The 25,858-nt window shown below is 53.8% G+C and overlaps 1 protein-coding gene and 1 pseudogene across 6 annotated transcripts; one reads left to right on the forward strand and one right to left on the reverse strand.

Annotated features, from left to right (window-relative positions):
• Positions 1 to 7,080: 7,080 nt before the first annotated feature.
• ZSCAN10 (zinc finger and SCAN domain containing 10) lies at positions 7,081 to 18,465 on the forward strand. 6 transcript variants are annotated; one of them, XM_030925195.1, is made up of 6 exons: positions 7,081 to 7,209; positions 14,343 to 14,805; positions 15,034 to 15,301; positions 15,522 to 15,586; positions 15,754 to 15,811; positions 16,713 to 18,465. In XM_030925195.1, exons 2-6 carry the CDS (start codon positions 14,410 to 14,412, stop codon positions 18,266 to 18,268), a joined length of 2,343 nt encoding a protein of 780 aa, XP_030781055.1. In that variant the 5' UTR covers positions 7,081 to 7,209; positions 14,343 to 14,409; the 3' UTR covers positions 18,269 to 18,465. The 6 variants fall into 6 exon arrangements, with proteins under 6 accessions (XP_030781055.1, XP_010374374.2, XP_030781057.1 ...); XM_010376072.2 differs by lacking the exon at positions 15,034 to 15,301 and having other exon boundaries at positions 7,103 to 7,209; XM_030925197.1 differs by lacking the exon at positions 15,034 to 15,301 and having other exon boundaries at positions 7,104 to 7,209; positions 14,343 to 14,670.
• Positions 18,466 to 21,418: 2,953 nt separating this feature from the next.
• LOC115895381 lies at positions 21,419 to 21,552 on the reverse strand (annotated as a pseudogene).
• Positions 21,553 to 25,858: the final 4,306 nt, after the last annotated feature.

Genomic DNA, 25,858 nt, shown 5'->3' on the forward strand with positions numbered 1-25,858 from the left:
GATTGGCCGCATCCCCGTGGCCCCGCCCCCTCCCCTCCCCGCCGCCCTCACCTGCGCGCTCTGTGCCGCGTCCCGGATCAGCAGCTCTACTGAGCGGGGAGGGTCACCCTAACGCGGCCGACCCTGGCCGGTGTCCCCGCGTTTTCCGTCCGGCTGCGCCATTGCAACTTCCGGCTTGCTGGGCCTTCTCGCGGAGCCCCAGCTGTCCCGCCCGGGGCGCGGGGGCAATCGCCGCTAGGAGCACGCGGCGAGGGCACCCCAGCCTCGAGTCGGCTTCCGCCCGTGGGGAAACTGAGGCTGCCTGGTCGAGGGTCTCCATGGGGGAGCGCCGAGGCCTCCTCCATGCCTGGGACCGGGGTGTCTTAAGAAGGAAGAGTCCAACCTCCGGGGTTGGGATCCCGATCCATGAGGTGCCAACCCCCGCCAGGGAGCCCGGGTCCAGCCTCCCCGGCCGAGGGTCGGCCTCACACTCCCCTGCCTCGGGTGTTTGGTTTTGTTTCAAAAATGGGACTATACTATATGGTCTACCTGGGACTTGCCCCCTCTGTATGGGTGACATATATCTTTTTTTTTTTTTTTTTTTTTTTGAGATGGAGTCTGGCTCTGTCGCCCAGGCTGGAGTGCAGTGGCCGGATCTCAGCTCACTGCAAGCTCCGCCTTACGGGTTTACGCCATTCTCCTCCCTCAGTCTCCCGAGTAGCTGGGACTACAGGCGCCCGCCACCTCGCCCGGCTAGTTTTTCGCATTTTTTAGTAGAGACGGGGTTTCACCGTGTTAACCAGGATGGTCTCGATCTCCTGACCTCGTGATCCGCCCGTCTCGGCCTCCCAAAGTGCTGGGATTACAGGCTTGAGCCACCGTGCCCGGCATTTTTCTGTTTTTAGTAGAGATGGGGTTTCACCAGGTTGGCCAGGCTGGTCTCGAACTCCTGACCTTAGGTGATCCACCCGCCTCAGCCTCCCAAAGTACTGGGATTACAGGCGTGAGCCACCATGCCCAGACACCCAGCTAATTTTTCAAAAATTTTTGTAGTGACAAGGTCTCACTGTGTTGCCCAGGTTGGTCTCAAACTCCTGGGCTCAAGCGATTTTCCCGCCTCTCAGAGTCCTGGGATTACAGGTGTGGGCCACTGTACCCAGCCCTACTTCCTTCTTAATAATATATTTCTAAGTAATAACAGAATTGCCCAATGAGCATCCTACAAGCATTTGGCTCTGTGGAAACTCTATTATGTCTCAGGGGTGCCCAGTGCCCTGGCTTTCCCTGCAGTACACAATTCTACACTCGCAAAGGGGATTGCCCCAAACAGGGAACTCTCTGCAGGTCTTGCTGGAATCAATAATATGTAAATACTAGAGAGGGATGTACTGCCACTCTTTAAGCAGTCACCTTGAAGATTGCTACTGGCAATAGAGCTTTCAGAGAGAATCACAAAACAGAAAGTTCAAGGTCCTTTGAGAAGGAACTGACATGCAAATATTTTATGTTGTGTGTCTGCTTGTTTTTTCTTCTTAGAAACAGAGTCTTGATATTTGCTCAGTCTGGACTCCCACTTCTGGGCTCAAGTGAGCCAATGGCTCAGCCTCTCACGGAACTGGGACTACAGATGTGAGCCATTGCACCCAGCTTATGCTGGGAGTTATTCAGAATCATATGCTTTGGCACTACCTTGCAGTAAGAAAACTAAGGTGCTTAACCAGTTAGAAGGGCCTCACTCCTTACAGGGGTCTCAGAGCAGGGCCAAGATGGTCCTGAACAAGCCATGCTGGGACCACCCCCAGGACAAACGGTGGAGGTAGGTTCAACCCTCTCGCTCTCTTTTTTTGTGGCCTGTACAAAGACCAAAATATTTTCCCAGCGCTGTGCAGTCTTTGCAGCTGGAACGTGGTTCTGTGTGTGTGTGTGTGTTTGAGACAGGGTCTGGCTCTGTCATCCAGACTGGAGTGCAGTGGTGTGATCATGGCTCACTGCAGCCTCAACCACCTGTGCTCAAGTGATCATCCTGCCTCAGCCTCCTAAGTAGCTGGGACTACAGGCATGTACCACCATGTCCAGCTAATTTTAAAAAATTTGTAGAGATCTCACTATGTTGCCCAGGCTGGTCTCAAACTCCTAGGCTCAAGTGATCTTTCAACCTCAGCCTCCCAAAGTGCTGGGATTAGAGGTGTGAGCCACTGCACTGGCCTGGACTGTGGTTCTAAGTGCTCACCCTCCCAAATCCCAAATCAACAAAAATTCTGCTGACTGGGAAACTGGGAGTGACCTACCTTCTGGGCAGGTCTTTTTTTTTTTTTTTTTTTTTTTTTGAGACGGAGTCTCGCTCTGTCACCAGGCTGGAGTGCAGTGGTGCCATCTCAGCTCACTGCTATCTCTGCCTCCTGGGTTCAAGCAATTCTCCTGCCTCAGCCTCTCGAGTAGCTGTGAGTACAGGCACCCGCCACCATGCCCAGCTACTTTTGTATTTTTTTTTTTTTTTTTTTTTTTTTTTTTTTTTTTGAGACGGAGTCTTGCTCTGCCGCCCAGGCTGGAGTGCTGTGGCCGGCTCTCAGCTCACTGCAAGCTCCGCCTCCCGGGTTCACGCCATTCTCCTGTCTCAGCCTCCCGAGTAGCTGGGACTACAGGCGCCCGCCTCGTCGCCCGGCTAGTTTTTTTGTATTTTTTAGTAGAGACGGGGTTTCAGCGTATTAGCCAGGATGGTCTCGATCTCCTGACCTCGTGATCCGCCCGTCTCGGCCTCCCAAAGTGCTGGGATTACAGGCTTGAGCCACCGCGCCCGGCCTACTTTTGTATTTTTAATAGAGACAGGGTTTTCACCATGTTGGCCAGGCTGGTCTTGAACTCCTGGCCTCAGGTCATCTGCCTGCCTTGGCCTCTCAAAGTGCTGGGATTACAAGAGTGAGCCACCGTGCCCGACCTTGCCGGGCCTTTAAAATCATAAATTTGCTGCAAATCAAGCTGCCCCAGCTCATTTTCTCCCTTCCCGGGTGTCCCCCAGGGCTCCTTCCTCATTTCCCATCTCCCCTTCTTCCCTGCAGAGGTTTTGGACTCCTAATTATTTCAGCAAGCAGCTGTGTTCTCCACGGGAAAGGCGAGGCCCTAAGAGACCCCAGTGCCCTGCACTTCGCCTATTGTTATTCTTCCTCCGCCCTCCAGCAGCCACAATATTCTTTCCCTGCAGGAAACACCACAACTCTGAGGTCCCAGAACCGCCCCAAAGCCACAGATGGCTATTGAGTGCTTTAAATGGGGCGAGGCGGAGCTCAGACGTGCTCTCACTGTAAAATGCACACTGGATTTTGAAGACTTCTGTGAGATAAAAGAATGTGCGGCAAGTTATTAACAATTTTCTGTGTTTGTTGAAATAATAACATTTTGGATATAACGACTTAACTAAATCGTATTATTAAAATTAATCAGGCCGGGCACGGTGGCTCAAGCCTGTCATCCCAGCACTTTGGGAGGCCGAGACGGGCGGATCACGAGGTCAGGAGATCGAGACCATCCTGGCTAACACGGTGAAACCCCGTCTCTACTAAAAACTACAAAAAACTAGCCGGGCGACGTGGCGGCGCCTGTAGTCCCAGCTACCCGGGAGGCTGAGACAGGAGAATGGCGTGAACCCGGGAGGCGGAGCTTGCAGTGAGCTGAGATCCGGCCACAGCACTCCAGCCTGGGTGACAGAGCGAGACTCCGTCTCAAAAAAAAAAAAGAAAAAAAAAAAAAAAAAAGTAATCGTGGCCAGGTGCGGTGGCTCAAGCCTGTAATCCCAGCACTTTGGGAGGCCGAGACGGGCGGATTACGAGGTCAGGAGATCGAGAGCATCCTGGTTAACACGGTGAAACCCCGTCTCTACTGAAAAATACAAAAAACTAGCCGGGTGAGGTGGCGGGCGCCTGTAGTCCCAGCTACTCGGGAGGCTGAGGCAGGAGAATGGCGTAAACCCGGGAGGCGGAGCTTGTAGTGAGCTGAGATCCGGCCACTGCACTCCAGCCTGGGCGACAGAGGGAGACTCCGTCTCAAAAAAAAAAAAAATAATAATAATAATAAAATAATCGCTGGCTGGGCGCGGTGGCTCAGGCCTGTAATCCCGGCACTTTGGGAGGCCGGGGCAGGCGGATCAACTGAGGTTGGGAGTTCGCGACCAGCCTGACCTACATGGAGAAACCCCGTCTCCACTAAAAATACAAAATTAGTCGGATGTGGTGGTGCATGCCTGTAATCCCAGCTACTTGGAAGGCTGAGGCAGGAGAATTGTTTGAACCCAGGAGGTGGAGGTTGTGGTGAGCCGAGATCGGGCCATCGCACTCCAGCCTGGGCAACAAGAGCGAAACTCCGTCTCAAAAAAAAAAAAAAAAAAAAAAAAAAAAATTAATCGCACCTGTTTCCTTTTACCTCTTTAATGGTGGCTACCAGAAAATTTAAAATTGCGGCTGTGGGTGGCACCACACTTCTCTTGGAGGACACTACTCCAAAGGTTCCCCCTCCCACTCCGCACACTTCACCCCAGGCCTGTAGGGACCACACTCTCTTTAGCGCCCCCTAGTTTCAGGTACGGATTCATAAACGTTTATTATCTTTAAGGTCTCAGTGTCTTTGCAAACCGTCTCTTCTGCAGCCCTCTCCTGCAATTCATCTGGCGGGTGGGATCATCGTTCATGCATTATAGACGAGGCAGTGATGGTTTTCAAATGAAAAGTGACTTCGCCAAGGACACATGCAGCAGGGCTGTGGAGGGCCTAGGGCTGGAAGCTCAGTCTGTCTCCTTTTTCCATCCCTCGTTTATTTCCAGAGCTGTTCCTACACCTGAAAAGCGCCACTCCCTCTGCACACCCTGGCGGACGACCAGATTCGATGTCCCTGGCAGCCCGAACGTCAACAAACACCCAGCATCTTTCTGAAGCGACCATAAGCCATTCGAGGAAACATGTACGGGGTCCTGCTTGTCTTGGCCTTGTCCCCAATGCCCGGGCAGTGAGAGCAGGCCAGTCCCTGAGGCTCCCTCGGTGGCCTCAGAACTCGAAGTACACACATGCAGTCCTTACCTCCCAAAGATAAAACCTCCCACTCTGCTCTTCACCTATTTCAGACTGCTGTCCCATATATGGTCACCAGAGACATATGAGAACAACTACAGATAGCCCCAAACTGAAAACTGCCCACTGTCTACCCATGGTAGAATGAATAACTGATGTAATGAGGAAAATCATTCAGCAACGAGAGGGAAAGAACGCTCGATGGCATGGAGTGCCAGCTGTAGTCCCAGCTCCTTGGTAGACCAAGGTGGGAGGATCACTTGAACCCAGGAGTCTGAGTCCAGCCTGGGAGATATAGCAAGACCTTATCTCTAATAAAATAAAATAAGTGGAATTGGGAGAATTACAATTTTAAAAGAAACAGGCCGGGCGCGGTGGCTCAAGCCTGTAATCCCAGCACTTTGAGAGGCCGAGACGGGCGGATCACGAGGTCAGGAGATCGAGACCATCCTCGCTAACACTGTGAAACCCCGTCTCTACTAAAAAAATACAAAAAACTAGCCGGGCGAGGTGGCGGGCGCCTGTAGTCCCAGCTACTCGGGAGACTGAGGCAGGAGAATGGCGTGAACCCGGGAGGCGGAGCTTGCAGTGAGCTGAGATCCGGCCACTGCACTCCAGCCCGGGCGACAGAGCGAGACTCCGTCTCAAAAAAAAAAAAAAAAAAAAAAAAAAAGAAACAAAAATTTTTAGTAGAGATGGGCTTTCACCATGTTGTCCAGGCTAGTCTTGAACTCCTGACCCCAGTTGATCAAAGAGGCTGAGTTCGGTGGCTCATGCCTGTAATCCTAGCACTTTGGGAGGCCAAGGCAGGTGGATTACCTGAGGTCAGGAGTTCAAGACTAGCCTGGCCAACATGATGAAACCCCATCTCTACAAAAAATACAAAAAAAAAAAAAAATTAACCAGGTGTGATGAGTGAGTCTCCACGCCTCTCGCTTCCGAGCCTCTAGTGGTTGCCTGGTCCCGCCAAGGCCACACCCGCTCCGGCGCTACAGCACCCCACCCCGCCCCGGACACGCCCCCTCCGGCCCTACAGAATCCTGTCCCGCCCCGCCCCTTGGCCTTCGGGCCCACTTTCCTGGGGGCGGGTTTTTCTAGCCCGGCCTCTGGACAAAATATGGTGTGGGAGGAGCCCGCGACTGGAAGCGCGAGGCGCTGGACGCGGGGAATGCAGAGCACACCAAGGAGAAAGACCGTCGTGCGCAGGGAGCACTAGACAACTGGAATAAGAACAGGATGAACTCAGATGTTAAGTGCAGGAAAACAAAGACCCGGCAGATGAGCCAGTCAGGCGGGTCCAGGCCCCAACGGACCGAGGGGTCTTGGCCGGGGAAACGGCCAACACCTGAGAGGTGGTCCTGACTCCCCGGGGGCTCTGAACGCTCAGGAAGGCACCAGCTGCAGCCAAGGGCAGAACCCAAGAAGGCACCTTAAGCACAGGGAAGGAATTGGTTTGGGCCCAAACGCTGTTGGTGAGGTCACTTCCCGCCCGGGGAGCCCTTGCTTCGTCATCGGTAAAGTTGGGACAAAACCACCTGGCAGGACTCGGGAGGACTTTAGGTGACCGTGTAGATGGAGCAGCCTCTGCCCCATCACATCCTCCTGTTCCATTTTTTCCTGGCACTGTCGCTGCACCTTTGCCCTAAAATGTAAGCCCCTGAGAGTAGGGCCTTATTCTTCCAGTTTCTCTCTGTGTCCTTAGCCCCTGCTTTGTAACAGTGCCTGGCACACAGGAGGCCATTGCAAAGAGTAGTCACGTGAATGAAAAGCCTAGCAAAGAAACCAACACACTGTGGGCATTTAAAAATGGCAGCTCTTGGCCCAAAAGAAAGATGGGCAGACCTGCAAGGGGCACCAGGCCAGTCTTCATTTGGGAGGTGGTAGTTCTGGCTTGGGGGATGGTTACACTCTCACACATGCTGGGATTGAAATCTGGATTTCTCACTTTGTCTTCATGTCCCTGGCCCCGCCCTCTTCCCATCCCGCTCCCAAACTGGGAGCTTAAGGGTTAACTCTAGGAAGCCCCTCATCACCTGGATGGGATGGGACTGGGGCAAGGAACTTCCTGTTCCATTTTCCCAGAGCCCTTCCCCAGGCTGGCGGAGGCTGGCTTTGGCCCTGGAGTCCTCAGAGAACGCCCCCAGCATCTCTGCCTGTGTAGTGGGGACTCCGAGTGGTGAGTTGGAGGGAGGCCGGGGTGCGGGCTGCCAGAACGGGTGCTAGGAGTTCACAGCAGCTTGGAGAGCGCAGGGGAGGCTCCAGGCCTTGGTGCTGGGGTGGGGGCTGGAAGAGCCTTGGGAGGATGTAGAGGGTCTGCTGGGGAGCCTTGTGCCAGCCAGCTTGGTGGACCTGTCGCGATGGGGGCGTTGGGGAGGAGGGAGATCGCAGAACTTCCTGTGACACTGAAGAAGGCCGACTTCATATGCTCCCAGGTGGACTGATGGGCCTTGTCCACTAAGCTCAGCACACGGAGGGAAGCCCACCAACAAACAACAAATCAGGCAGCTGCCAGCTGTGTCCAGGGAGAAAGGGGGTGTTCCCGGCCGCGGACCCCACCTTTGCCTCCTTCCCCAACTCTGGGCTCTCAGATGACCTGGATGGGTCTCATGGCAGCACCTCCACCCTGGGCTCCAAATTAAGCTGGTCAAATGTTGGATGGTGGCTGTAGAGCCTCCGCCTGCTTCCCTACCCAGCCCACCCCCAACAGAGGTGCATATTAACAGAGCTTTTGTCCTGGAGATTTGGGGGGAGGGAGAAATTCTCTGAAGCCAACTTGTCTCGAATTCCACCTCTTTGAAACCTTTTGGAGAGACCTCACCTGGAGATTCCGGCCTCCCTGTGTGACTCGGCCTGAGGGCTGAAATTTGGAATCCTCTTATTTTTTTTCTGTTTCATGCTGTGGTATTTCAGTTAAGGCTAGGAAAATGGCACAGAGCAGGTGGAGATCAGTTCCTTTTCCGTTTCAGAGCTTTGGCACTGTGTTCTAGACCTATGTTCTCAGCCTAAAGCAAATCTTGGCTCCAGCTGGTATGACCCTGAGCATGTCACCAAGTGCAACTTTGCCCTTGGCAAAGGGAGAAATGATTGTTTAGTGCATGGGCTGGACCGGGATGAAATCAGCCTAATCGCTGGACACTCAGTACCTGCCTACTTCTCCTGCAGGGCAGTGGATGAGCAGTGATTGGTTTTCTTGTTATTTTGTGCATGCTAATAAAAACCAGTGAAACACAATCCCATTTTCTCTCCCCTCCCCCTCACTTTTCTTTTTCTTTTTTTTTTTCCTTTCTTTTCTTTCTTTTTTTCTTTTTTCTTTTTTCTTTTTTTCTTTTTTTTTTTTTTTGAGACAGGGTCTTCCCCTTTTGTCCAGGCTGGTGTGCAGTGGCGCGAACATGTCTCACTGCAGCTTTGACCTCCCGGGTTCAAGTGATCCTTCTGCCTCAGTCACCCAAAATGCTGGGATTATAGGCATGAGCCACCGCATCCAGCCTCACAACATCATTTTTCTGATCATTCATCACAGACCTTTTCTGCCCTAACGTTGTTACGTGCTTTCCTTTGAGATGGCCAGAATCATTGCTATTTCCCAATTTCTGCTAATAGACATTGAAGTAACTTCAAGTGCTGGATGAACACTCATTGAACTAGTCACAGCTCCTACTCCCAGGCCAGGCAGAGAAATACATTCATCTGTGATTGAGGCACTGCATTGCCCTAGTGGGGAGAGACGGGTTGGGGGGATGGGGGCTGCCTGGAGTGGAGAGAGCAGGAAAGCCTAGTTCTGGCTCGGGGGTGGTTACACTCTCACACATGCAGGGGTTGAAATCTGGATTTCTCACTTTGTCTTCATTTATCTGGCCCCACCCTGTCCCCATCCAGCTCCCAAACTGGGAGCTTAAGGGTTAACGCTAGGAAGCATCTCAACACCTGGATGGGATGGGATGGGACGGGGGCAGGGAACTTCCCATTCCATTTTGTCGGAGTCCTTCCCCAGGTAGCTGAGGTTGGGAGATGGAGGGGAGACGGGGTGGGGGTGAGGGGCTTGGAAGATACTGTGTGTTGCGGGGAGGTTGGGAGAGATGGGTCATGTTCTAGCATCACCTCCCCCTCCTTCTCAGCAGCTAAGCTTAAAATCCCCCATTCTGTACCACAACGCACACCCCACCTGAGAAGGAGGTTCAGAGAACCCTCAGGCTCATATTAAGTGGGTACACCGAACTGTCCAAGACTCTCAACTAGGCCATCGTCACCAGGGAGAAGCTGCCCAAGGCTGGGTTACCTTTTTTTTTTTTTTGAGACAGAGTCTCATTCTGTTGCCCAGGCTGGAGTGTAGTGGTGCAATCTCAGCTCACTGCAACCTCTGCCCCCGCCCCGGGGTTCAAGCGATTCTCCTGCCTCAGTCTCCCGAGCAGCTGGGACCACAGATGCATGCCACCATGCCCGGATAATTTTTTTTTTTTTTTTTTCAGATGGAGTCTCATTCTGTCGCCCATGCTGGAGTGCAGTGGCGCGATCTCGGCTCACTGCAACCTCCGCCTCCCAGGTTCAAGCAATTCTCCTCTCTCAGCCTCCTGAGTAGCTGGGACTACAGGCACCCGCCACCACATCCGGCTAATTTTTGTAATGTTAGCAGAGACAAGGGTTCACCACATTGGTCAGGCTGGTCTCGAACTCCTGACCTCAGGTGATCCACCCACTTCGGCCACCCACAGTGCTGGGATTACAGGCCTGAGTCACTGCACCCGGCCACTGGGTTACCTTTTTGCTGAGCCTTAGTGTCCTCGGCTGTAGAATGGGTGATGGGTCCAACAGAACTATGAGTCACTGCTGCGGTGCCTGGTGTTGTAATCAGCAGCAATGAGAACAGTAATAGCTCGTGCTCATGGAAAGCTACTGTGTGCCAGCCACTACGTGCTGGACAGTGCCCTGTGCCACTCAGGTGGGGGGAGTGGTGCTTCAGGCTTTCTTCACATCCCCCTACCTGGAGTGCCAACTGGGAGTGGAGAGTGGGAGGCTCTAGGAGAGGTTCACTTGTGTAGCCCTGAGGCTAGAGAACAGGAAGGGCAGAAAGCAGAGGGCAGGAGCCTGGGTTTCCATGTCTATATAAAATGACCCCTGTCTGAAATAAAATGTGAAATGCCTCAGAGATCTAACAAAAATATGAGCCTGCTCTGCTCAGAAAAGCTTAAGTCATCCAGCCTCAATTAGTTGAGCAGGACTGAACTGAGTCCACTGTGGCTGGCAATGGGCTACCAGACCAGGAAGGAGAAGCCCCACAGTCCTAGACTTGGGAGGAAGTTGGGGGAGGTTTTCAGTGCCCCCTGGTGGCTATAAATGACTTATTTTACATTTTTTATTTTTATTTTTTTTGTTTTTTTTTTTTTTTTGAGGCGGAGTCTCGCTCTGTCGCCCGGACTGGAGTGCAGTGGCCGGATCTCAGCTCACTGCAAGCTCCGCCTCTCGGGTTTACGCCATTCTCCTGCCTCAGCCTCCCGAGTAGCTGGGACTACAGGAGCCCGCCACCTCGCCCGGCTAGTTTTTGTATTTTTAGTAGAGACGGGGTTTCACAGTGTTAGCCAGGATGGTCTCGATCTCCTGACCTTGTGATCCGCCCGTCTCGGCCTCCCAAAGTGCTGGGATTACAGGCTTGAGCCACCGCGCCCGGCCACATTTTTTATTTTTTGAGACAGGGGCTCGCACTGTCGCCTAGGCTGGAGTACAGTGTTGCAGTCACAGCTCACTCACCGCAGCCTCAACCTCTTGAGATCAAGCAATCTTCCCACCTCAGCCTTCCAAGTAGCTAGGACCACAGGTATACACAACCATGACTGGTTAAAATTTTTTTTTTTGAGACGGAGTCTGGTTCTGTCACCCAGGCTGTGGTGCAGTGGCGCGATCTCTGCTCACTGCAAGCTCCATCTCCTGGATTCACACCATTCTCCTGCCTCAGCCTCCCGAGTAGCTGGGACCACAGGCACCCATCACCGCACCTGGCTAATTTTTTGTATTTTTAGTAGAGATGGGGTTTCACTGTGTTAACCAGAATGATCTCAATCTCCTGACCTCGTGATCCACCCTCCTCAGCCTCCCAAAGTGCTGGGATTACAGGCATGAGCCACCGTGCCTGGTAACTGGCTAAATTTTTAATTTTTTTTTTTTTTTTTTTTGAGAGGGAGTCTTGCTGTGTTGCCTAGGCTGGAGTGCAGTGGCATGATCTCGGTGCACTGCAAGCTCCACCTTCTGGGTTCATGCCACTCTTCTGCCTCATCCTCCTGAGTAGCTGGGACTACAGGCACCCACCACCACCCCTAGCTAATTTTTTGTATTTTTAGTAGAGATGGGGTTTCACCATGTTAGCCAGGATGGTCTCAATCTCCTGACCTTGTGATCTGCCTGCCTCGGCCTACCATAGTGCTGAGATTACAGGTATGAGCCACCGCACCCGGCCCTACATTTTTAATTTTTTTAGAGATGGGGGTCTTACCATGTTGCCCAGAGCTGGCCTTGAACTCCTGAGGCTCAAGTGATCCTCCTGCCTCAGCCTCCCAAAGTGCTGGGATAACAGGCGTGAGAGCAGCCCCTCTAACCTTTTATTTTGAAAATTTGAAAACATCCAGAGAACTTGAAAGAGCAGTGAAATGAACATTAATATATGTATCTCATTGTCAGTCCATAAATGTGGCTGAGCCATCAGGCCCGTCTCCAAACTCTTCAGCGTTTTCTAAGAACGCAGCCATTTCCTATATATTGCAAGACTAGACTCTCATCTCAGAAATTGGTAGTCATACTATTATCGTCTAGTATCCATTCCCACCATACTCAAAATTTTCCAACTGGCCCCAGGATGTCTTTTAAAGCCTTTAAGAAAAATCAGGCCGGGCGCGGTGGCTCAAGCCTGTAATCCCAGCACTTTGGGAGGCCGAGACGGGTGGATCACGAGGTCAGGAGATCAAGATCATCCTGGCTAACCCGGTGAAACCCCGTCTCTACTAAAAAATACAAAAAACTAGCCGGGCGAGGTGGCGGGCACCTGTAGTCCCAGCTACTCGGGAGGCTGAGGCAGGAGAATGGCGTGAACCCGGGAGGCGGAGCTTGCAGTGAGGTGGCATCCGGCCACTGCACTCCAGCCTGGGCGACAGAGCAAGACTCCGTCTCAAAAAAGAAAAAAAAGAAAAGAAAAAGAAAAATGAATGAGGATCCAATTTAGGTTCACCCACTTGGTTGTGAGGCCTCTTTGGGCTACTCTCCAATAGCGCCTCCTACAGGCACTTACTTTTTATGACACTGAGTAACTCAGGCCAATTGCTTTGAGAGATGGTCTGACTTGTTCCATATTCCCTGCAAGGCCCTAAACATTGGAAGTTGGATCTAAAGGCCACAATTAGGCCGGGCAGGGTGGTTCACGCCTGTAATCCCAGTACTTTGGGAGACCGAAGTGGGCAGATCACCTGAGGTCAAGAGTTCGAGACCAACCTGGCCAACATGGTGAAACCCCGTCTCTACTGAAAATACAAGATTAGTGGGGTGCGGTGGCGCATGCCTGTAATCCCAGCTACTCGGGAAGCTGAGGGACGAGAATCACTGGAACCCGGGAGGCGAAGGTTGCAGTGAGCCAAGATCTTGCCGTTGCACTACAGCCTGGGCAATAAGAGTGAAATTCCATCTCAAATAAATAAATAAATAAAGGCCGGTTGGATTGAGATTAGGCATTTTTGGGCTAGGCACAGTGGCTCACGCCTGTAATCCCAACACTTTGAGAGGCTGAGGCAGGTGGATCACTTGAGCCCAGGCTTTTGAGACCAGCCTGGGCAACATAATGAGACCTCATCTCAACAAAAAATAAATAAAATTAGCCCAGCATGGTGATATGCACCTGTAGTCCCAGCTGCTCGGGAGGCTGAGGCAGGAGGATCACTGGAGCCAAGGAGATCAAGGCTGCAGTGAGCCGTGATTGCGCCACTGCACTGCAACCTGGGTGAGAGAGTGACACCTTGTCTTAAAAAAGTAAATAAATTACTTAATTAAATTAAAAATTAAATAAACAGGCTTGGTGCAGTGGTTCACACCTTAATCCCAGCGCTTTGGGAGACTGAGGCAGGCTGATCAATTGAGGTCAGGAGTTCAAGACCAGCCTGGCCAACATGGTGAAACCCTTGTGTCTACTAAAAATGTAAAAAATTAGCTGGGTGTGGTGCCACAGGCCTGTAATCCCAGCACTGTAAACCCAGGCTGAGGAATGAGAATCGCTCGAACCTGGAAGGTGGAGGCTGCAGTGAGCTGAGATGCCACTGCACTCCAGTCTGGGTGATATAGTAAGACTCCATATCAAAAAAAAAAAAAAAAGCTGTAAAAAACAAACATTTTTAGCCAGGATCCCATCTTGATGGTGCCACGTGCTCCCAGTGGTTACATCAGGAACAACGGAAGGCCAGGTTGTTTCTCTTTCAGGGATGGTCACTTTAATCACTTGGGAAAAGTGATGCAAATTTCTGTTTTTTTTTTTTTGAGACAGAGTCTCACTCTGTCGCCCAGGCTGGAGTGCAGTGGCCGGATCTCAGCTCACTACAAGCTCCGCCTCCCTGGTTCACGCCATTCTCCTGCCTCAGCCTCCCGAGTAGCTGGGACTACAGGCACCCAGCACCAGGCCCGGCTAATTTTTTTTTGTATTTTTAGTAGAGACAGGGTTTCACCGTGTTAGCCAGGATGTCGATCTCCTGACCTCGTGATCCGCCTGCCTCAGCCTCCCAAAGTGCTGGGATTACAGGCGTGAACCACCACGCCTGATCTTTTTTTTTTGTTTTGAGACACAGTCTAGCTCTGTTGCTCAGGCCAGAGTGCAGTGGTATGATCTCAGTTCACTGCAAGCTCCACCTCCTGGGTTCACGCCATTCTCCTGCCTCAGCCTCCCCAGCAGCTGGGACTAAATTAGCCCGGCTAATTGTTTTGTATTTTTAGTAGAGACAGGGTTTCACCGTGTTAGCCAGGATGGTCTCGATCTTCTGACCTTGTGATCCGCCTGCCTCGGCCTCCCAAAGTGCTGGGATTACAGGTGTGAGCCACTGCACCCGGCCAAGTGATGCAAATTTCTAAATGCTTTAAGGAGGGATGATAATACAGAACTGTCAGTTTTCTTTGGCCTTTGCTTTGTTGGTAACCCTGAGACCGGGGGCTGTCCTGCCCTCATGAACCATTACCCATTGAGTAAAACTATTCCTCTGGGTCTGCGTATTGGGTGTCTTTTAACATGGATGACCTAGGTGTGGGGCCAGCTTCCTCGCAGCAGATCCTAACCCAGGGTGTTCACCTTCGCAGGTGTGGGAAGAGAGGAGAGAGACCCGAGAGTGGGGCCCGCTGTAGGGAGGCATCCCCACAGTGAAGCATGCTTGAAGAATCAATCTTGGCTGCCCTGGAGCAGGAGCAGCTGGGGGAAGTCAAGTTGGAGGAGGAGGAGGCTGCCAGCCCAGAGGACCCCAGGCGGCCAGAGTCCAGGCTGAGGCCGGAGGTGGCTCACCAGCTGTTCAGATGCTTCCAGTATCAGGAGGACATGGGGCCACGGGCATCCCTGAGCCGGCTCCGGGAGCTCTGCGGGCACTGGCTACGGCCGGCTCTGCACACCAAGAAGCAGATCCTGGAGCTGCTGGTGCTGGAGCAGTTCCTGAGTGTGCTGCCTCCGCACCTCCTGGGCCGCCTGCAGGGGCAGCCACTCAGGGACGGGGAGGAGGTGGTGCTGCTGCTGGAGGGCATCCACCGGGAGCCCAGCCATGCTGGGCCACTGGTGAGAGGGTGGGGCAGTGGACTGAGCAGTATACGGATGATGGGGACTTGATCTCCTCAGTGAAGAATCTCTGGAAACTCCACTTTCCCCTACCTGACCATTCCTTCTTCACCTCTTAACTCCTGCCCTGTCTGACTCCCACCTCGTTTCTGTCCCATGTCCCGTCGGAGTCAGAAGGACACAGGCTGCTACCCCGGGAGTCACTTAACTTGAATGTGTTTTGAACAGGATTTTAGTTGTAATGCTGGCAAGAGTTGTCCCCGTGCAGACGTCACCTTGGAGGAAAAGGGGTGTGCTTCCCAGGTCCCCAGCCACAGCCCCAAGAAGGAATTGCCTGCAGAAGAACCTTCAGTGCTGGGCCCATCGGATGAGCCTCCCCCACCCCAGCCAAGGCCTGGCAAGCCTGCTGAGCTGGGACAGTGGAGACTTCCCCCAAGTTCAAAGCAGCCACTGAGCCCAGGGCCCCAGAAGACATTCCAGGCCCGGCAAGAAAGCAGTGAGGAGCCTGTACCCTAGGAGGCCAAGGACTGGGTGTTGGGAAGGGGCCTGGATGTCTGGGGTGGGGTGAGAAGTGGGGCCTCCCCAGGTGACCGGAACAGGAGAGCGCCAAGGTGTCTTCACAGGGCCCCTATGATGTGGTGCATGTCCTTGCAGCCACATGGCAGGCAGGGCCGCCTTCTAACAGTGCTTCCTCCCCTCTTCCCCAATGCTGTCAGGCCCCCGGGGCCCCTCACCATGGCCAGAGGAGAGTTCCCGAGATCAGGAGCTGGCAGCTGTGCTGGTGAGCTGGGCCGCACCCCAAGGTGTTCTCAAGCCCCAGGAACTTCCCTACCACTGTCGTTTTAGCAAATCCATAACTTCCCTGATTCAGTCCTGGGAAGTGTTTCATTCCCCACAGGTTCCTGAGGCATGTTCCTCACTCACCAAGGGTTTCTGCTCTTGATATAGGAGTCCCTGACCTTTGAGGATGTGCCAGAGAATAAGGCGTGGCCTGCACACCCCCTGGGTAAGCAACCCTTCCCTGGAGTAGTGACCACTGATGCCTCTTTCTTTTCTTTTTCTTTTCTTGTCTTTTTTTTTAAGAGATGGAGCCTCGCTATGTTGCCCAGGCTAGTCTCAACTCCCGGGCTCAAGCAATCCTCCCACCTCCGCCTCCCAAAATACTAGGATTACAGGCGCGAGCCACCGTGACCGGCCAACACCTCTTCTTTGCCTGAAGTTCCAGACCCTACCTGACTTTTTGGCCTTTTTGTTTTTTGAAACAGGATGTTACTCGCCCAGACTGTGGCACAATCATGGCTCACTGCAGCCGGGACCTCCTGGGCTCAGGTAATACTCCCACCTCAGCCTCCCGAGTAGCTGGGACTACAGGTGTGTGCCACCACGCCCAGCTCACTTTTTGTTTTGAGGTCAAATAAAGAGGCACCCTTGTTTGACCTCTATCCTCTCCACCCACCTACCAGGTTTTTTTGTTTGCTTGCTTGTTTGTTTGTTTGTTTTGAGACGGAGTCTCGCTCTGTCGCCTAGGCTGGAGTGCAGTGGCGCCATCTCGGCTCACTGCAACCTCCGCCTCCCGGGTTCAAGTGATTCTCCTGCCTCAGCCTCCCGAGTGGCTGGGACCACAGGCGCACGCCACTACACCCAGCTAATTTTTTTTTTTTTTTGTAGAGACGGGGCTTCACCATGTTGGCCAGGCTGGTCTCGAACTCACTCCTGACTTCAAGTGATCCACCCACCTCGGCCTCCCAAAGTGCTGAAATTACAGGCGTGAACCACCGTGCCTGGCCTTTCACCTACAACTTTGCAGGATCCTGGGTTTCTTTCCACTTCCAGGCCAATCAGGTTCTGGTGATTGATAGGGACCCCGGGAATAGGCCTGACCGTCTCTGTTTTCTCTTGTTTCCCAGGATTCGGAAGCAGAACCCCAGACAAGGAGGAATTTAAACAAGAAGAGCCCAAAGGGCCTGCCTGGCCCACTCCCATCTTAGCAGAGTCTCAGACAGATAGTCCTGGGGTGCCGGGAGAGCCTTGCGTCCAGATGCTCGGACGGGGTGCTGCGGCGAGTGGCCCTGGTGGAGATGGGTCCCTTCTTGGCGGCAGTGAAATTTTGGAGGTCAAAGTGGCTGAGGGCGTCTCCGAGCCCAATCCGGCGCCGCAGTTCATCTGCGCGGACTGCGGGGTGAGCTTCCCGCAGCTGTCTCGCCTGAAGGCGCACCAGCTGCGCTCGCACCCGGCCGGGCGCTCCTTTCTGTGCCTTTGCTGCGGGAAGAGCTTCGGCCGCAGCTCCATTCTCAAGCTGCACATGCGCACTCACACGGACGAGCGGCCTCACGCCTGCCACCTGTGCGGCCACCGCTTCCGCCAGAGCTCGCACCTGAGCAAGCACCTACTGACCCACTCCTCCGAGCCGGCCTTCCTGTGCGCCGAGTGCGGCCGCGGCTTCCAGCGCCGCGCCAGCCTTGTGCAGCACCTGCTGGCGCACGCCCAGGACCAGAAGCCTCCCTGCGCTCCTGAGAGCAAGGCCGAAGCGCCGCCGCTGACCGAAGTCCTGTGCTCCCACTGCGGCCAGACCTTCCAGCGCCGCTCCAGCCTTAAGCGCCACCTGCGGATCCACTCCAGGGACAAGGACCACCGGTCCTCCGAAGGCTCCAGCAGCCGCCGCCGAGACTCCGACCGGAGGCCCTTCGTGTGCAGCGACTGCGGCAAGGCCTTCCGGCGCAGCGAGCACCTGGTGGCCCACCGGAGGGTGCACACGGGCGAGCGGCCCTTCTCCTGCCAGGCTTGCGGCCGCAGCTTCACGCAGAGCTCGCAGCTGGTCAGCCATCAACGAGTGCACACAGGCGAGAAGCCCTACGCCTGTCCGCAGTGTGGGAAGCGCTTCGTGCGCCGGGCCAGCCTTGCCCGCCACCTGCTGACCCACGGTGGCCCTCGGCCCCACCTCTGCACCCAGTGCGGGAAGAGTTTCGGCCAGACCCAGGATCTGGCCCGCCACCAGCGCAGCCACACGGGCGAGAAGCCCTGCCGCTGCAGCGAGTGCGGCGAGGGCTTCAGCCAGAGCGCCCACCTGGCGCGCCACCAGCGCATCCACACAGGGGAGAAGCCCCATGCCTGCGACACCTGCGGCCACCGTTTCCGCAATAGCTCCAACCTGGCCCGCCACCGCCGCAGCCACACGGGCGAGCGGCCCTACAGCTGTCAGACGTGCGGTCGCAGCTTCCGGCGCAACGCGCATCTGCGGCGGCACCTGGCTACCCATGCGGAGCCCGGGCAGGAGCAGGCCGAGCCCCCGCAGGAGTGCATGGAGTGTGGCAAGAGCTTCAGCCGCAGCTGCAATCTGCTGCGACACCTGCTGGTGCACACGGGCGCCAGGCCCTACTCTTGCACGCAATGTGGCCGCAGCTTCAGCCGCAACTCCCACCTGCTGCGCCACCTGCGCACCCACGCCCGCGAGACGCTATACTAGCTTGGCCCGCCTTCTGCCAGCCGTGCTCTGCGCCACCTACCCAGGGTCCTCCATAGTGGAGGCCTGCAGGAATATGCTTTCCTACCACACCCCACTTCCCTCTCCTTCCACTTTCACGGCTGTGCTTCCCTGCCCGAGGCATTGCTTTCCAGCCTCAGCAATGTAATTAAAACGCCCGAAGTAAAATGGCCTTCTCCAAAATGGCCCCTCTTTATTTCTTTACAAGTCCACCAAAATTCGAACTGTCAGCTGTCCCTCTGGGGCACAGGGACACAGCTGCACCTCTGGAGCAGGCTGCCTGGAAGCAGCTGTGGGGAGAGTGTTGCCACCCAAAGTGGGGGAGAAGGAGGAGATGTCAGCCTTCACAGCCAGCTGTGGGGAGGGCCAAGGAATCTGACCCTGGAATGTTTTCTCCTCTGGAATCTGCCCTTGATCTGTGCTGTGCAGTAAGTACTCACTAATCACATAAGACTCCTTGACTTGGCTCAGCATGGTGCCCATGCTCCCAGCACTTTGAAAGGCTGAGGCAGGTGGATCACCTAAGGTCAGGAGTTCAAGACCAGCCTGATCAACATGGTGAAACCCCTGTCTCCACAAAAAATACAAAAATTAGCCAGGCATGGTGGTGTGTGCCTGTAGTCCCAGCATCCTGGGAGACTAAAACAGGAGAATTGCTTGAACACGGGAGGCAGAGGTTGCATTGAGCCTAGATCATGCCATTGCGCTCGCGCCTGGGCAACAGAGTGACACTATGTCACCAGATGTTGCAGGAGAAATTCCTCTCTTGGAAGACCCCAGGAAAGGATATTTCAAGTAGGAGGGATCAGTCAACTGAGAGATGGAGGGTGAAGAGTTGGGAGAGGCCACATTTGAAGCACGGGAAGACCTCCTGATGTATTGAGTGCCTACTGTGTGCCAGGGAAGGTGCTGGGTTATTGAGGGGAATAAGGGGAAGGCGGCCTGGGAAGGATGTGGGAGGGGCGGCCCAGGCAGAGGGAGTAGCAGGAAGCCAGGCCTGGGGAAGGGAGGAGCCCCAGATGCAGCTGGACAGCATCTGTCCCGGAGGGGGAAAAAAAAGCTCCCAATGACTGGGGCCTGACAGGTCAGCCCTGGGCTCATGTGCAATGGGAGACCTGCAGAGGGCTCAGGAAGGGAGAGATTTCTTCTCTAGTAATAAAATCACTTCAGCTTTAGCTACTGCATGGAAATGGCTTGAGAGAGGCGAGACCAGGGACACCAGCTAGGAGGCGGAGACTGCTGTCCAGGCTGGGGGTGACAGAGCGCCTGGGGACCACAGCACAGCAGGAGGGATTTCTAGGTAAGAGGAAGCCAAGGGGGACATGAGGGGTGAGTCAAGGGGGACACGGAGTCACTGGAGAGGTTGGGGAAATGATAGAAAGAACTTGAGCAGCTGGGCGCAGTGGCTCACACCTGTAATCCCAGCACTTTGGGAGGCTGAGGTGGGTGGATCACCTGAGGCCAGGAGTTAGAGACCAGCCTGGCCAACATGGAGAAACCTCGTCTCTACTAAAAATACAAAATTAGCCGGGCGTGGTGACATATGCCTGTAATCCCAGCTACTTGGGAGGCTGAGGCAGGAGAATTGCTTGAACCCAGGAGGCAGAGATTGTGCCATTGGACTCCAGCCTGGGCAACAAGAGTGAAACTCTGTCTCAGAAAAACAAAACAAAACAAAAAACTTGAGCAGTAGTGGAGGGGAGATCCCAGCATGTGGCACAGGGTAAGGAGAGGCGGAGCCAGGGTTGGGCCATGGGCGGCCCCTCAGAGCTGGGGTCTCAGGCCAGAGACAGTCCTTCCAGGATAAAGGGACGTCAGAGGTTTCTGCAGGATGTGGAGGAGGAAAGCCTGTGGGGCCCTTTGAGGCTCTGTAGAGAGAACTCTGGATCCAGCTGCCTCCTTCCTCAGGAAGGCTGGGGGCAGCAGGGCCCAGAGAGCCTGGTGACACCTTTCCTTCCCCCTGGTCACCTCCCTCAGCCCTGCAGGGGCTGCTAGGACAGGGGCTGGAAGCAAGCAGGGCCCCTCAGGGTGACCAGGGCCACCAAAGGTGACTGTCAGGGTCACCGTCCAGCTGTTTCCCCGGCTGGGCTCTAGGCTGGAGCCAAGGAGCGCTTGCTCCGAAACTCAAGAGTGCATCCAATGCTCTGAAAGGGCAGACCAGGGAGGGGCATACTGACCTCCAGCAGTGTTCCTGGTCCCCAAGCCCCCCACACCCTTGAGCACACCCCAGTGTCCCTCCAAGACCGCGGGCTCAGCCCTAGGAGAGCTGCTCAGGGAGGCTCCCTGTGGGTGTTTGCTCCTCCCCAAGCCGTGGCCCATTTCCGCTTCCTTCTTCCTCCTCAGCCCAAAGGCAAAAGTCATGGAACCCCAGGACAGGATGGGACAGAACAGTACAGGGCCCCCAACCCCATCTTTATTTCACCAGCTGCTGCTGGATGCCAAGCCTCCCCTGAATGGGGGAGGCTGGTCTGTGTGAGTCAGCGGAGGCAGGAAGTGGAGGACGACGGGAGCCTCTGCAGGACCAGTTGAGCACGGCCTCCGAAATGGTGAGAAGTGCCCTCCCAGTCGTTCCTCCTGGCTGCCCTGGGCTCTGCAACTGCAGGGTGCTGAGGCCTCAGGCCCAGAAATCTGACCCCTGCCTTCTTGCCTCTCCCTTGAAACCAGGGCCTGGTGGGGGACTCCGGAGTCCCCTCTGCCCCAGCCCCTGGGGCCCTTGATCTTGGGAGAAAACCAAGGAGAGTTTGTGGCCCTAGCCCTGCCCGGGGGATGAAGATGGAAGAGGGAGTCATGACAAGAAAGATGTGGGGGCCAAAGTCCCCTCACGCCGGAGGCCCGGGGTGGCGATCAGGGAGCGGTTCTGTGCTTCCGGCTCTGTAATCAAGGACACACCAGGCTGAAATCCTCTAGTCCTCAACCAACCCACTAGGGCACGGAGACCCATGCGCCATTATCAATAAGAAAGTCAGGGGCCTGGCCTTGCTCTTCCACATCTAGAACCTGGGTAGATCCATCGGAGCCACAGTTTCTGCTGTCACTACTGGGCCGCCTGCCTCCCTGTGCCTGCCTGTCAGAGAAGCCTGGAGACAGGCACCTGATTCCATTTAAGCAACTGTTCTTTTATTTTATTGTTTTCAGGGGAAAGTATGAGTGCAGTCCCCCACTACCACAAATTATGCAGCCGGGTGTCCCACACTTGGGGAAATCACAGGGGTCAGCACATCCAGTGTGCAATTGAGACGGTTTGGCTCTGTGTCCCACCCAAATCTCATCTGGAATTGTAATCCCCACATGTCAAGGGAAGGACCTGGTAGGAGGTGATTGGATCATGGGGGCACTTTCCACCATGCTGTTCTGGTGAAAGCGAGTGAGTTCTCACGAGATCTGATGCTTTTCTTGTTTGTTTTGCTTTGTTTTGTTTTTTTGTTTTGTTTTGAGATGGAGTTTCATTCTTGTTGCTCAAGCTAGAGAGCAATCGTGCAATCTCTTCTCACCACAACCTCCACCTCCTGGGTTCAAGCGATTCTCCTGCCTCAGCCCCTCTAGTAGTGGAGATTACAGGTGTACGCCACCACTCCGGGCTAATTTTTCTATTTTTAGTAGAGACGGGGTTTCACCCATTTGCACAGGCCGCAGAGCTCCCTGGAGGGTGTGCTGTGCCTCACATTCGGGGTGGGGCAGTGGTAGAGAATGAGAGGTCGGAGGGAACCCAGGAAAGGAGGAAGAGACACCAGGACCCACACAGGCCCTGCTCTTGGGCCCGCCCAGCTGACCCAGCCTCTGAGAGGATCATTCTCTGAGTCGTTTCCAGGAGAGCACTGCCCCACCCCTGCCTCGGGCTTTCCGGGCTGTGAGGGGCTCCTGGGACAGGTGCTCCCTCTCATCTGCACTCCTGTCATTCTCCAGCACCCCCGACAGATGTGACCTCCGGCGCCTCCAGTGACACTCTCACCCCATCACTATCCACCTGCCACTGGGCATCCCTGACTGAGCCCTGACACACAGGCACCTCGGGAAATACTGAGGGCACCCGCATCCTTACGGTCTGTTTTCAGACATGCCCACAAAACACACGCAGCCTCTCACTCACCTTCGCGAAGCACATGGCGGCCAAAAGTTCCAGGAGCCAGGGCCTGCTGGCGAGGAACAGGTGTGAGGAAAAGTGTCTCAGAGAAGCACCTTCCTCCCCAGATGGTTCTCACCTTCAGAAACCCCATCTTAGGTGGGGAGTTGGGGTTTCTGAAGGTGCGAACCATCTGGGGAGGAAGGTGCTTCTCTGAGACACTTTTCCTCACACCTGTTCCTCGCCAGCAGGCCCTGGCTCCTGGAACTTTTGGCCACTGAGACAGTCACCTTCTGCACCCAGTCTTCCTGGCACAAAGACACAGCTGGTTTCATGGGGGAAGTGGGGAGTAGTGGGCGGAGCCTCTCCCAGGGCAGGAGAGAAGGAGGCCACTCCTGCACCAGCTAAGTCATGCTCTAGGCTTCAGCTCCAAGAGACTATCTCTCCACACCCCCCAACCCTAGACCCTCCATGACTCTCACAAAGGCCACCATCCGAAGGCATCTTGGGATCCATCCAGACTGTACCTTGTGTTTTTTTTTTTTTTTTTTTTGAGATGGAGTCTCGCTCTGTCGCCCAGGCTGGAGTGCAGTGGCCGGATCTCAGCTCACTGCAAGCTCCGCCTCCCTCACCATTCTCCTGCCTCAGCCTCCCGAGTAGCTGGGACTACAGGCGCCCACCACCTCACCCGGCTAGTTTTTTGTTTTTTTGTTTGTTTGTTTGTTTTTTGAGGGAGAGTCTCCCTCTGTCGCCCAGGCTGGAGTGCAGTGGCGCGATCTCGGCTCACTGCAAGCTCCGCCTCCTGGGTTCACGCCATTCTCTTGCCTCAGCCTCCCAAGTAGCTGGGACTACAGGCGCCCGCCACCGCGCCCGGCTAATTTTTTGTATTTTTAGTAGAGACGGGGTTTCACCATGGTCTCGATCTCCTGACCTTGTGATCCGCCCACCTCGGCCTCCCAAAGTGCTGGGATTACAGGCGTGAGCCACCGCGCCCGGCTTGTATTTTTTTTTTAGTAGAGACGGGGTTTCACCGTGTTAACCAGGATGGTCTCGATCTCCTGACCTCGTGATCCGCCCGTCTCAGCCTCCCAAAGTGCTGGGATTACAGGCTTGAGCCACCGTGCCCGGCCCAGGACCTTGTTTTTATAGCTTTATGGTGATGCAATTCACAGGCAAAGCAATTCACTCACTGACCTGTGCAATTTAAAGCACAGAACTATGCAGCTATCACCACAACCCATTTTAGAACATTTTCATCACTTCTAAGAGAAATTCTGCCCCTCTGAGACATCACCGCCAGTCCTCACTTCCCTGGACAACCACTCATCTACTTTCTTTTACTTTTTCTTTTTTTTCTTAGACAGAGTCTCCCTCTGTTATCTAGGCTGGAGTGCAGTGGCACGATCTCAACTCACTGCAACCTCTGCCTTCCGGGTTCAAGCAATTCTCCTGACTCAGCCTCCCGAGTAGCTGGGATTACAGGCACATGGCACAACAACCAGGTAATTTTTGTGCTTTTAGCAGAGACGGGGTTTCACCATGTTGCCAAGGAGTCTCAAACTCCTGACTTCAAGTGATATGCCTGCCTCCATCTCCCAAAGTGCTGGGATTACAGGCGTGAGCCACTGCGTCCGGCCTCATCTGCTTTCTCTCTCAATGGATGTGTCTCCCCCACACGTTTCCTGTAAGTAGAATTACACACTAGGTGACCTTCTGTGTCTAGCGTTTTCACTGAGCATCCTGTTCTTGAGGTTCTTCTGTGTTGTAACATGGATCAGTCCTTCATTCCTTTTTTCTGGCTGCATAATATTCTACTGTGTGGATAGACCACAAGTGGTTTCTCCATTCACCATCGAAGGACACTTGGGTTCTTTCCTCTTTTTGGCTATGCTGAATAATGCTACTGTGAACATTCACGCACAAGTTTCTGTGCACACATATGTTTTCACTTCTCTTGGATATGTATGAAGGAGAAGAGTAGCTGGGTTACATGGTTAATGTGTTTTTATCCTTTTGAGGAACAGCCAGACTATTTTTCAAAATGTCTGTCATTTTACATTCCCAGCAGCAGTGTGCGAGGGTTCCTGTTTCTCCACATCCTCAGAAACATTTGTTATGCTCTGGGTCTTTTTAATTCTAGCTATCTTAGTGGGCTGAAATGGTATCATGTGACAATTTTTTTTTTTTTTTTTGATACCATCTCGCTTGGTCGCCCAGGGTGGTGTGCCATGGCGTGATCTCGGCTCACTGCAACCTCCAACTCCCGAGTTCAAGCGATTTTCCTGCCTCAGCCTCCCAAGTAGCTGGGATTACAGGCATGTGCCACGACACCTGGCTAATTTTTGTATTTTTAGTAGAGACGGGGTTTCACCATATTGGCCAGTTGGTCTAAAACACTCGACCTCAAGTGATACCTGTCTCTCAAACGACTGCATCGGCCTCCCAAAGTGCTTGGATTACAGGTATGAGCCACCGCACCCGGCCAATTTTTTTTTTTTTTTTTTTTTTTTTTTTTTGAGACAGATCTGTTGCCCAGGGTGGAGTGAGGTGGTGTGATCACAGCTCATCATTGCCAAGACCTCCCACCTTCAAGTGATTCTCTCCTCTTAGCCTTCTGAGTAGCTGGGACTACAGATACGAGTCGCCACCATGCCCGGCTAATTTTTGGATTATTTTGTAAAGACAAGGTCTCACTATGTTGCCCAGGCTGGTCTTGAAATCCTGGGCTCCAGCCATCCTCCCACTTTGACCTCCCAAAGTGTTTGGATTATAGGCATGAGCCACTGCGCCCAGCCTCTCTCCAACTTTCTGGATGATGTCCTTTGAAGCACAAAAGTTTGAAATTTTGATTATGAGACCATTTAAAAAGTAAAAATAATCGCTTTGACATGACATTTTTGTGTAGCAGTTATAAAATTTTAAGGGCTCTGGAAGTCTACATGGAGCCATGAGGCAGTCTCAATTCCACAGTGGCCGACTGTCCTCCGGGTGCCCCATAACCAACTTTTGGGTTCCTCTCTACTTTTTCCTCCCACTCTTCTTTCTTCTTTTTCTTCTTCTTATTTTTATTTTATTATTATTTTTTTTGAGACGGAGTCTCACTCTGTTGCCCAGGCTGGAGTGCATTCATGAGATCTTGGCTCACTGCAACCTCCCTCTCCTGGGTTCAAGAGATTCTCCTGTCTCAGCCTCCTTAATAGCTGGGATTACAGACATCCACCACCATGCCTGGTTAATGTTTTTTTTTTTTTTTTCTATTTTTAGTGGAGATGGGATTTCTCCATGTTGGCCAGGCTGGTCTCAAACTCCTGACCTCAAATGATCTGCCTGCCTTGGTCTCCCAAAATGCTAAGATTAAGGCGTGAGCCACCACACCCGGCCCCACTCTTCCTTCTTAGATTCCCCATCAACCCTGGATTCCTTCTTCTGCAAAGCAGGGAGGTTCAGGTCAGTCCAGTTCCCGCCACCACACTTCTCCCTAGGTCCATCAATGCTCAGAAGAATGAAAGGGC

This window comes from Rhinopithecus roxellana, chromosome 20 (genome assembly GCF_007565055.1).
Source record: "Rhinopithecus roxellana isolate Shanxi Qingling chromosome 20, ASM756505v1, whole genome shotgun sequence".
NCBI lineage: Eukaryota > Metazoa > Chordata > Mammalia > Primates > Cercopithecidae > Rhinopithecus > Rhinopithecus roxellana.

Bases quoted from the DNA above. Each gene is read 5' to 3' on its own strand.
- ZSCAN10 (XM_030925195.1), top strand. From the start codon at position 14,410: ATGCTTGAAGAATCAATCTTGGCTGCCCTGGAGCAGGAGCAGCTGGGG. The intron at 15,302-15,521 runs GTGAGGAGCCTG...CAATGCTGTCAG, and splicing joins CCAGGCCCGGCAAGAAAGCA to GCCCCCGGGGCCCCTCACCA. The intron at 15,587-15,753 runs GTGAGCTGGGCC...CTCTTGATATAG, and splicing joins AGGAGCTGGCAGCTGTGCTG to GAGTCCCTGACCTTTGAGGA.